The sequence below is a fragment of the Cynocephalus volans genome, chromosome 11, assembly GCF_027409185.1.
Source record: "Cynocephalus volans isolate mCynVol1 chromosome 11, mCynVol1.pri, whole genome shotgun sequence".
Lineage (NCBI taxonomy): Eukaryota > Metazoa > Chordata > Mammalia > Dermoptera > Cynocephalidae > Cynocephalus > Cynocephalus volans.
Genome location: NC_084470.1, coordinates 115558931 through 115571073, shown reverse-complemented (window position 1 = coordinate 115571073; position 12143 = coordinate 115558931). Strand labels below are relative to the sequence as shown.

General features: G+C 42.8%; 1 protein-coding gene across 1 annotated transcript; it reads left to right on the top strand.

Moving 5' to 3' along the window:
* The first annotated feature begins 4448 nt into the window (after nt 1-4448).
* On the top strand, nt 4449-7684 carry SLC30A1 (solute carrier family 30 member 1). Its single transcript, XM_063115288.1, has 2 exons — nt 4449-5143; nt 6780-7684. Exons 1-2 carry the CDS (start codon nt 4522-4524, stop codon nt 7682-7684), a joined length of 1527 nt encoding a protein of 508 aa, XP_062971358.1. The 5' UTR covers nt 4449-4521.
* The last annotated feature ends 4459 nt before the right edge of the window (nt 7685-12143 follow it).

Here is a 12143-nt window from a genome sequence, read left to right as displayed (position 1 = left end):
AGGATACTTTACAGCCTAGAAGAGACACTGGAAACACTCCCCTCCACAGAAGTTCCAGCTCTTTTGGTCTGGTTGTGTCCTTCCAGGGCAGCCTTCCTTCCGAGAGGCTCTTCTCCGACCTCCCCCCGCACTCCCCGCCCCTAGAGGGAGGGAGGGATGGAGAGAGGGAGGGCTTGTGCAATGAGCTCATCCCTGTAGACAGAGAAAATGAACAAACCGAGGATCTGGCTCGCAAATGAGTTTTTTGTGAGTCCATGTGAATGAGTTCCCCTCCCAGGTGAAAGGACAAAAATGTAGCTTCTAAATCTGCAAGTTGAGAACTCAGTCCCTGATTCACAGTGATTCCAAATACAGGTGGCCTGAAAGGTCCCACGTGAGAGTATCAATCAGGCAGCTCCATCTCCTTAACTCCAGTTAAGAAGCTGTATCTTACAACCCTTCGCTGAAAAGATGTGAAAAGTGAGGCTCAGAGAGGTATAATAAGTTGTTCAAAGCCACACAGTAACCTTTAAGGGCTGTTCCCTGAATTTTCTGTCATCCTGAAACTCATTACGTGTGTGCTCCTTTCAAAATGCTCTAAATGGTCAGCATCATCTTTACAGACAAGGAATGGAGAGAGTCATAAAAAGATGATTTTAAATTAATTATTTTTCCTTTTAAACACCTGTACTTTGTGCTTTAATTATGATCTCCAGCCCAAGAGTAGAAGGTTTAAAGAAAGAGTGGGCTTTCAGTCTAAACCTTAAGGCTGACCGACTACCTGAGCTTTCCACAATTTCTGGTGTTATGTAACCTGTGCCCAAGAAATTCACAAGTGTTTTCAATGAGCCTTTCTGTATGGGTGTCAGTGCCTTTATTTTTAGATTTAATTTCCAGACATGAGTAGGGAACTTAGATCCAGTTTTCATCTCCAAGAAAAATGTTTCCTTTTGCTGCTAGACCTTATCTGCCATTCTTTAGCTTAACCAACAAATATAAACAGCTCAGTGACTGTCCCAGGCCTCTCACTGTGCCATTTTACCTTCCACACTACTCCTGTTTCCCCTTTGCTCCACGTGGGTTTCCTGCTCTGACCATTTCTTTCATATGGTTTCCCTTATGCCTCTGAGACCTTTTGTGCTGTTTCTGGGCTTTATTACTGCATCGTTACTTGTTTATTCTTTGTTCTACTGCCTGTTCCTCTGGGAGCAGCTAAAAAATCAAACCTTGGCCCTCGTGTTGTTGCTAGAGATTTCAGATCACATTTTGTAATAATTATTCGAGTACATTCCAAAAGACAAACAAAAAAACCCCAACAAAACCTGATTTCTCCATCGTTTTTGCTTTAGGATTGAATATTAGAAGTGATTTATTGCCAACCAAAGTCGAATGTAATCTGGTTTTCACGTGGTTTTGTTCTTCTGTCTTTCCAAGCAAGGTACAGCTTTACACACTCAATTTTTGATAACCAAAACTCAGAGGTATGTTTGTGTTTCACAGTTTTTAGAATCCTACACGATTATTTTAAACTTTCATTGAGAGCAAGGAGAGGTCCACAGAACTTTGAGATTGCAGGGTTTGTTTTATGCATTTGACTTTCATTCAAATTGGCAGTCTCTCCCCAAAAGGAGCGTTACTCTCTCATCTTTAAAGTATGCTGGGTTCAGTCAGTTTGGATACTAAGCAAGGTCTCAGGAGACTTCTCAAAAATTAGGAAGAAAAAGACAAGCCAACTTACTCAACCTGGGGCCACAACCTCCAGGGGTGCCAGTGTGTAACGGAACGATTTCCCTTCATCTTAACCCACTCCTGGCCACGTTAACACTGTGCTAGGACAACCAGCTGCAAACAGAAAACTTGAGTCGGGCTACTAAAGTGTTTTCCCTACGCAATAGTTGGGAGAGTTTGTTTGACTGAAATGTTTTGCTGTTATGCAAATGACATTACTCTGTCTGAAGTGCATGATTATAACTTCTCTACAACCTGGCAAATGTACTGTCCCCTGCCCCCCAAGCCGGGTTATGAGGGAATAAAGCACACTGTCTGGGAAACGGATTAAATGCATGCACCAAGTAGGTTCTCCTAGGCGGCTACTGAGTTGAACCAAAGAGCCTATGTTTACATGGGTCTAAACATCTCCCAGTGTAGTCTGTTTAGTTATTGAAGGATTGCTACCCTGTTTACAGAGCATCCTTGCCTTTTGAGTTTCCTGATTGGTTCTCCTTTGGCTATCAAATTCTCACATTTGGAAGAATCTATTTTTTAAATAAAGGGGGACAGCAGGCCCCCAGTAAGAGGCAAAATGGTCTTCCAACAAAATGGGCTCTTGGCCATTTCCATGAGGATATCCTGACCTCATGATATATGTGGCTCCCCAGTTTCTGTATAGGAGGGGCTAGTTGGAAGGAGGTTTGAAGCTGTGCTTACATACCATCAGAAAAATGTCAATTGTCCGATCAGAGGAGAGACTACGCAAGTCCCATCAATCCACTCCTTAGCACTGCCACCAAAATGACATAGTTCTAAATAAACTAGATTTTGTGTGTGGGGGGAGCTGGTTGAATTGTCTTTATTAATAAACGGGATATCCAAGGCCACTACACTGAGGTGGGGTGGGTGGAGGGTGGGCTACTTACCTGCTGCTCATACTACATCCAGATGCAAGCAAGGGGTGTGGAGGGTGACAGCTCCCGCTCCCTCCCTGATCTTAAGGGAATGGCTGACACTGTACTAGTAGCAGTCTAGAGCAGTTGGGGTCCTTCCTCCTGTTCAGGGGCTGTGGCAAGGACTTTGGGGTCTAGCTCAGGCCACTCTTATGATTCCTGCCTCCACCCCACCTTAGGTCAGGAAGCCTTCACTCCCAGATTAGCTAATCTCCACCCATAGCACAGTGCATATATATTCAATCTAGTGTTAGCACAATTTATCGAGTATTCCATTGTAATTTAAAATTTTTGTTCATATTCTACTTCCACCTAGACAGAAGCTCATTCTTTTGTATTCTTACTGCCCCTTACCCTCCCCATAGCAACCAACACTGGGTTCTGCTGTTTGTAATCCATAAATAAAATGTTAAATCATAGGGCCTTAGAATTTCAAAGTCATAAGAAATCCGAAGAGTTCCACCTGTCCAATCCTTTCGTTTATAGATGAACAGGTCTAGAGAGAGTAGGTGCCCAAAGCCACACAGCTGGCTAGTGACTAGTCAAGGACCGGAACTCAGGTTTCCCTGGTCTGTACATTAAATTGTCCTTAGATAATCAGTGGCAGAAATACCTGACTTTACACAGGTTTCCTAGGGGTGATGGTAATGGGATAATATGCTATACTGAAACATTTACAAAGATTAGGTTCAAACCACTCTCAAGTATTAAGCAGTCACAAGTTACGTGCAGCACTTGTTTACGAGTCTGCGGGCCTCATCTCACGCTCCTCTGACAGGCGGGCGCACCCAAGGGCCCCGCACGCAGGGGCTCCCCCTCCCGGCCCCTCCCTGGCCGCCGGTCTGTCACCCGGCCGCCGCGCGGCCCGCCCCCACGTGGACTCGGCTGGGAGGATCAAAGTCTGTTTGCAGCCTAGACCCCGCAGGTGTGCCGGCGGACTTTAAGGACCCGCAGCTCCGGAGCCCAGACTCCGCAAGGCCGAGGATCCCCCGCCGCCTCGGCCTGCCCCGCCCCCTCGCGCTGCACGCGGCCCGCGCCCCCTCCCCTCCCCCACGACGCCCGCCGCTGCACCCGGCCGCGGCCCCCGGCCCACGCCCGGCTCCCGGAGGGAGAGGCCCCGCCTTCATCTGTTGGAGCTGAGGACCCGCCCCCTCCCGCCCCGCCGAGCCTCCATCCAGTAGAGAGCGCGGATGGGCGGGACGTGGCGGCTGTCGTGAGGGGGTCCTGGCCAATGGAAAGGCGTGCCGGGCCCGGTGGGCGGGGCGCCGAAGCCTTGTCACGCTCGGGTCCGTGTGAAAACGGGGGTTCCGAGTGCAAAGCAAAGTTTTTTTGTAAACCGTCTGCAAACGCGGGGGGGCGAAGAAGGCGCCCGAAACCGGGCCGAGTGCAGCCGTGGCCGCCGCCTTTTTAGCTCGTCAGCCGTCGGCTCCTCAGACCAGCCGCAGCGGAGGGGACCAGCAAGGAGAGCCCTCAGATGCGCGGAGCCCTCTCAGCGCGGAACTGTCCGTCGCCCTTGCCCGCCTGCTCCTGCCCCGCCTCTCGGCCCCCCGGCCCTCGGCGCTCCAGCTCCCCGCTGTCCCCGTTGCCGCCGCCCCGCTGTGGGTGTGGGGGCTGCTGTGGCTGAGCCGGGCCTGGGCGCCGGCTCCGAGGACGGACGCCTGAGGAGCGGCTCGCCGCGGCGCCGCCGGCCGGCCGAGGACGCCCGCAGGCGCGGGGCTGGGCGGCGTGACCCCGGGCTCGCCCCTGCGCGGCCGCGGGGCCCCTCGGCGGTTTCCCGAGCGGCCCGACGCGGGCGGTGAGAGCCCCGCGCCGTCCTTCCCCCGCCGCCGCCGCCGCCTTCGCGCTCGGGCCGGGCTCGGCGGGCCCCTCAGCCGCAGCCATGGGGTGCTGGGGTCGGAACCGGGGCCGGCTGCTGTGCATGCTGGCGCTGACCTTCATGTTCATGGTGCTGGAGGTGGTGGTGAGCCGGGTGACCTCGTCCCTGGCGATGCTCTCCGACTCCTTCCACATGCTGTCGGACGTGCTGGCGCTGGTGGTGGCGCTGGTGGCCGAGCGCTTCGCCCGGCGGACCCACGCCACCCAAAAGAACACGTTCGGCTGGATCCGGGCCGAGGTGATGGGGGCTCTGGTGAACGCCATCTTCCTGACCGGCCTCTGCTTCGCCATCCTGCTGGAGGCCATCGAGCGCTTCATCGAGCCGCACGAGATGCAGCAGCCGCTGGTGGTCCTCGGGGTCGGCGTGGCCGGGCTGCTGGTCAACGTGCTGGGGCTCTGCCTCTTCCACCACCACAGCGGCTTCGGCCAGGAATCCGGCCACGGCCACTCGCACGGGGGGCACGGCCACAGCCACGGCCTCCCCAAGGGGATCCGCGTCAAGAGCAACCGCTCCGGGGGCAGTGACACCAACATGGCCCGGGGCGAGCAGGGGCCCGAGCAGGAGGAGACCAACACCCTGGTAGCCAACAGCAGCAACTCCAACGGGCTGAAATTGGACCCGGCAGGTGAGCTGAGCAAGTCGTCGCCGCAGGTGGTTGGGTTTGGGGAGCCCAGACCCTGGCCGGGCTCTCGGCGGGATGGCCCGCACGCCCCCTGGTGCCCGAGCCGGCCTGCGCCGCGCCACTTCCCGCTCCCTCCCCGTCCCGCACATGCCCCGCAACTCAGGAGACCGGAGCCCCCTTCCGCCGGGGTATACGGGCCTGGGGGTACCTCTGCCATGTGGACTGTGGGTCTGCCCGTTTGAAAAGGGGCGGGAGGTGACATTCCCGCTACAGTCCGCACCCGCACTTTAAAAGACAGTCTTTCCAAGCTATTTTTTCTAGAGACAGTCTGGTTATGGTATGACAGGATCAAAAATGCTTCTTAAATCGATTCCTTGGCCCTCTTGGGCAAGGGAGAAAGTCCCCAGTTCGTCCTTAGCTGTTGGGTGTTGGAAACCTTGCTCTACCAAAGTAGTTCTTACTACGCCCATTGACCAAGTTTCATAATGATGCATTCAGAGCATATAAACCCTGGTTAAAGGTTTCTTTTATGAACAGCATTGTATATTTCAGTTAATTGACCCCTAATCCTGAAAATCATAGGCTTTGAACCTGTCTGGGCATGCTTAACATTTACTTCACTTAGGACTTCTCATAATCGTACTAAAATAAAAGTGATGGTAATTTATTTATTTTATATTTTTAATGGATGCTTTTCATTCTAAACATAAGTGCTCTTGAAGGAAATTTGGAAAATTGAGAGACAGGAGGTGGAGAAGAATCAACCAACACCCTACTACTCAAGCTCAACGATGTTAACAATTTGGTGTATTTCCTTCCATTTTTTTTTCCGTTCATATTTATTGACCTTGTGTCATACTGCTTAGACAATTTTCTTTTTCAAGTGCAGATATCGTGTTAGTGAAATTCAAGTTGTATATTGAAAATTGGATTTCCTCTCACTCCACTTGGCAGGGTGTAATTGCAAAGAAAATTAAGCTACTCTGGTGCGTAGTTCCTTTAAAAGACCAATGCTTTTGGTATAAAAGCTAGTAGGTTAGGGTAGGTAGTAATCATTTAGTTCCAACTTTTCTAATAGTCACTGTGATTGTTGATTTATATTGTTCATTTGTCAGTTTTTAAACCCCCGAGAAACTATCTTTTATATTCATGATACAAGTTTAAAAGTTAAAATTGGTTTTATTCTCAAGCAAATGACTTCAGTGACAAAGAGTGTCTCCAGAGAGCCCAGTGTCAGGCATTTTGCATTAGAGGACTTATCCATATTAGAGGACTTATGCATTTAATTTTGGGTGGTAGCTTTCAATTTTATATTTTCTTTTGTATATGCCAAAAAGTATAGCATAATGTTTACAGGGTCCCACTCCCATAGAAAAGATACACATTTTTGGAGGGGGAAAGGTGGAAGGGTGGTTAGGAGAGATGGAGAAACTATATCATAATTACTTAATTTAGCCCTGGCCATTATGTCCTGGCTTGTTCCCAGAATGTCAATTTGTATTAAATTGCTCTGAGCACATTTTTAAATAGTGCTTTATGAAAAAATTTTCACTTTCTTCATTACTTAAAAGGAATTAGACAAGGATGTTTATATAAACACTTTAAATGTATTTGATACAAAATTTTTATTTCTTTGTAGATCCAGAAAAATCCAGAAGTGATGATGCAGTGGAAGTACAAGTGAACGGGAATCTTATCAGAGAATCTGACCTTATGGAGTTGGAAGAAGAAGATAGGGCAGGACAACTTAACATGCGTGGAGTTTTTCTGCATGTCCTTGGAGATGCCTTGGGTTCAGTGATTGTAGTAGTAAATGCCTTGGTCTTTTACTTTTCTTGGAAAGGTTGTTCTGAAGGGGATTTTTGTGTGAACCCATGTTTCCCTGACCCCTGCAAAGCGTTTGTAGAAATAATTAATAGTACTCACGCACCAGTTTATGAGGCTGGTCCTTGCTGGGTGCTGTATTTAGATCCAACTCTTTGTATTGTAATGGTTTGTATACTTCTTTACACAACTTATCCATTACTTAAGGAATCTGCTCTTATCCTTCTACAAACTGTTCCTAAACAAATTGATATCAGAAATTTGATAAAAGAACTTCGAAATGTTGAAGGAGTTGAGGAAGTTCATGAATTACATGTTTGGCAACTTGCTGGAAGCAGAATCATTGCCACTGCTCACATAAAATGTGAAGACCCAACGTCATACATGCAGGTGGCTAAAACCATTAAAGACGTTTTTCATAATCACGGAATCCACGCTACCACCATTCAGCCTGAATTTGCTAGTGTAGGCTCTAAATCAAGTGTAGTCCCATGTGAACTTGCTTGCAGAACTCAGTGTGCTTTGAAGCAATGTTGTGGGACACTGCCACAAGCCCATTCTGGAAAGGATGCAGAAAAGACCCCAGCAGTTAGCATTTCTTGTTTAGAACTTAGTGACAATCTAGAGAAGAAGCCCAAGAGGACTAAAGTTGAAAACATCCCTGCTGTTGTGATAGAGATTAAAAAAATGCCAAACAAACAACCTGAATCATCTTTGTGAGTCTTGAAAAAGATGTTTTTTGACTTTTGCTTTAAACTGCAAGAGGAAAAAGACTCCATTGAAATTCTAAGTTTGCCAAGTAGTATAATTGAAGTTCTTGTCTAATTCTATTTTTGTAAGAACATAATGGGACTGCATAACAAAGTTCTGTATTACAACTTTGTGATTATTAGTGCAGAGTACAGCTATGCTGTAACAATTTTGGAAAGCCAGTTTTAACACTATGTTACATTTTTGTTTAAAGTAAGTATGAACCTTATATAACATAATGACATTTGATTTCCAGTTTTCCCATGATAAAAATTAGGGGGATAAATAAATTAAAATTGTTACTGGAATTTCTCTGCTTTTCTTTTCCCTCCAGTGTTATACTTTGTTAGAATTATAATTGCTAGAACTTTAAAATCATCAATAATTTGTTTTCTGTGACATTTTAGGGAATATTTATTTGCCCTTTGAGATTTACATAGCATAATGGCAGCATATTTTAAGAGTGACTCATGGCTATTAGGAGGAAATAAGATCAGTTACTGTCCCGTATTCTATAATGCTGAGTATTAATCTAATAAACAGTGAGATAATTAACAAATTGAGCTATAGTTTATGCATAATAGGGTATGTGGGGAGTAAATGCAGGGAAGAAAGTTGACCAAACTAAATACTTAGATTATTGTATGTTAATATTCATACTACATTTCTAAATTATTTTGAGAATTTCAACTCTTTCTATTCTACCAAAGTTAGTCTAAAACTAAGGAACATGTTCAGCATTATTTTCTTTGAAAGATTGGTATTAGAAACATTGAGCTGAGTAAACTTACAAAATATATAAATATTTTTAAGGATGTTAACTTAGAATCTAATAAATTACATGCTACATGCAAGCCATTAATGCAATCTTTTTAAAATTGTGGCTGTTTTTAAAAAAACTTTTCAAAGTTAAAGTCGTTTTATGGTGACCAATCATGAGTGGATTTAAGTAGCTTTTCGATCACAACCAGCAACACTTGTGCTTTGCTAAGAGCCACTGACTTGAGAGAAGAAAATCAAATGGTCAATGCAATTTGGATATTAAGTTCTTAGAAAGCAAAATTAATAATTAAAGCAAACTTAATTAAGATTCTGTAAGTTATCCTGTCTTGACATTGCTCAGATCTTCCAATGGTGGCTTTGCTTGCAAGATGCCACAATACCTACGCAGGAAATTGTTCTTGGCTATTTCATTATTGCTATAGATTTCTAATCCATCACAAATATTATTTAAGGCTATTTAATTTATTATATTTTTCTTGATAGAGAGGGGTTATGCTTTGTGAGGAAAATGTAGATTTGTGTCCTCAAAAGGATGAATATTGATATCAGTTATCATGTATAGCTCTATTTTTCTAGAAACAAGGTATTCTGACTACTTCAGTAACTTTTATAGCTGACTACTTTTGAGATGGCTACCTTTTGGGATTTGGAATAATTCATTGTTTAATGGGTCTCAAGATGAAAGTGTTGAAATTTGACAATTGCTTTTTAAAGGGATGCTCTTTTTGGTAGAAGGTGTGTTTTTTTCCCTTGTGTAAGCCTGTTGCTGGCAATGGGCCTATTTAAGAACAGCCAATTTTTCCTATGAGAATGAGGTAATTTTAGGAACATAGTTTGTAAGTTCACATTTACTACAATGGGCCAAAACCGTAACCTGCCAGTTTGTGATACATCTTGATCTTTTAATACTCTTATCTGATATTCTGTAATTCAATTCCTGATCTGGTAGTTACCTTGCATTTTGCAACAAAGGTTGGGTTTGTTTGTTTTTTTAAACATGAAATTGGAGAGTCTCATCTGGGTGAACAAGAGAGAAAGCTGGGAATTGTATTATGTACATTCCTGATTTAATACTTTACAGAACATTTTATTTAGTTCTCAAATACAGTTTGTTATATAAACATTTCAGTAATGATACAATGGGATAACTGGTAATATATATTACATTCAATGGGGATTTCTTTGCAGATGCTCTGCGGTCTGTGCCTTAAAGGCAGTATAACACCTAAGTATGAGAGATCAACTGAATGAGGATTTTTTTTAAATGGTCTGTAAGCATGGGACAAGGGCTGTGTTTTTTTTCTTTTGAAGTGCTTTGAAGGTAACAGCCTAATTTAGGTTTTAGTTATTTTGCTTTTCATCATTTTTAAGTCACTTGTATGTAACAGAGTGGTACCATAGGATTTTCTTTTTTAAAAGGGTTTAAGTCATAGCGAAAATAGTGGGAATTGACTCTTCTTTTGAGTTTTAGCAGAGAATTATTTATTTCTTTACAATGCACTTTCTAACTCATTTTTAGCTATATTAATTAGCATTATCTCAAAAAAAAAAAAAAAGACATGCTTTTATATTTAAATATCGTGGACTTAAGTGTCTTTTCCAAAATAGCTTATTCCTTCCAGAAAGAAAATGAGGGAAATACGCTGTTATTAGGAGACTTAAACCCAATATTGAAATATGCTGTTTTATAACACTGCATCAGTTTTAGGAGTTGCATCTCTTCTGCTGGCTCTTTCATATTATTTGAGCAAGATCAGTGTAGAATATGTGTTTAGAAACTTGTTTGTTGTCTCAGATTAGTGAGAAGGAGGTACTGTTTGTGCCTGAATTAAAGCCAACCAGAAATTTTTCCAAGCTAAATGTAGCCTTAGTGATGAGAGGTTTAATTCTTCATTGTTACCTTTTAACTTTTATCATTGTTTAGTTTTTTTCAGAAGGGCATTTATGTTGTAAAAGTATGGACTAGAACTAAAACAAAATCCTCAAAAGCTTTGCTGTTATTTTTTTTTAAACGTTTTAGAAAACAATATGTTAAATATCTAAGGTACATAATTTGAATAGGAAAAATTTCCATCAAGTGCATCTTGGAAAATCACAGTAGATAGAAGGCTATGTTAACATGTTTGTGTCTTGTTAACATCTCAGTTAATTTTGAACTTTTGAAATTTTGGGAGGGAAAGACCTATGGAACCTAATGTGAAATATTTAGTAGGTTAACTGGTATCGAGTTGAAGATTTTTACTGCTTATAAGCAGATGTCATTTAAATGATAAAGATGTCATTAACCTGCTGTCTTAAGATGTTCACACATACACAAATATGGAGAGTAATTCTACAATATAAAAATATTTATTTTAATGCCGAGTTTCAGTTGTCATAAAACAGTGTTAAAACTCTTGGGAAGGTGGTGGGGATTTTTGTTTGTTGTTTTTTAAATTGAAACGGTGTTATACAGTGTTTCACCATACCTGAAATGGGAATTGTAACAGCCCTATTTTGATGTAGCTCTACCAGTACTACGTGGCAATGCTATTTTGTTTTACTAACAAGCTCTGGAATACTTAGCAGTCATTTTCACTGGCAAAAGAGCCTTTTGTATGTTATTCATTTTAAACTTTTAAACCAAAAATTTTATGATCCAGTGTCTTTGGCAAATAGATGCTGAAGGGAATGTAACATACAATTAATGTGTGGTTATATATAAAAAAGACACAAATTGCCATGTTATGGTTCTGCCTTGAAACAGCACAATGAAGTGTATCAGTGTATTCTGTGATTCTTTATGAAACTTCCATATTGTGTCGTTTTTGTGTCTGCTGTTGCCTGTCTGTTGGGCCAGTTGTGGCGCAGTTAAATGCAGTTATCATCTCATTAAATGCAGATGCAGATAAAATATCTTTAGTGCTGCAACATTTTACCAAACTTTTTGTATGTTTTATGACTGTGTGTTATTTTCCAAAGCTGTTCCTACCTCACCATGAGGCTTTATGGATTGTTATGTATTATAAATGTTCTACATGAGACAGACTACTGTGTTTCTTCTCATTTATTAAAAGTTAAGTAGAAAAATAAACTAATTTTAATATCTACTTCATTTTGTGCATATGATCTCCCCTCCTATATTAGGCTGGGTTATGTAGAAGAGAGTTGGATTTCAGGTATTGAAAGGGAAATTACAGTTTAACACAAATGTCGCTAGTGTGCAGAGTGACTGGCTTAAAGGATAGTGGTGTGGAAGAAAACGTGGGCAAAAATTGCAATAAAATTGAGAGGGTAAAACTGCAAAGGCTCACTAACAAAATACTCAATGGTTGTGGAATTTTTTTGGTTGTAAGCATTAAGCTTATACATTGCTATTTTTTATTTATAAGCATAGTTACAAGGATTATTAAATATTTTGTACCTGTATAATCATCTGAAATTATTAACCCAGAAGTTAGTACAAAGTGAGAGAGGAAGACACATCAGCTTACCAAACAATTCAATGCTAAGAGCCTGAACTAGTTCCGAAATACGCATGTCCACATCCACATATACCACATTTCAATTGATTTTGCACACACATTCTTTTTTCATATTTTAACATTTCTGAAATCAGAATGCATAGCTACAATGAATGATATCTTACAATTGCTATTGGCCAACT

What these genes read in the sequence shown, in the direction of transcription:
- SLC30A1 (XM_063115288.1), top strand. Translation starts at nt 4,522, where the DNA reads ATGGGGTGCTGGGGTCGGAACCGGGGCCGGCTGCTGTGCATGCTGGCG. An exon ending in GCTGAAATTGGACCCGGCAG is followed by an intron (nt 5,144 to 6,779) that starts GTGAGCTGAGCA and finishes ATTTCTTTGTAG; the next exon opens with ATCCAGAAAAATCCAGAAGT.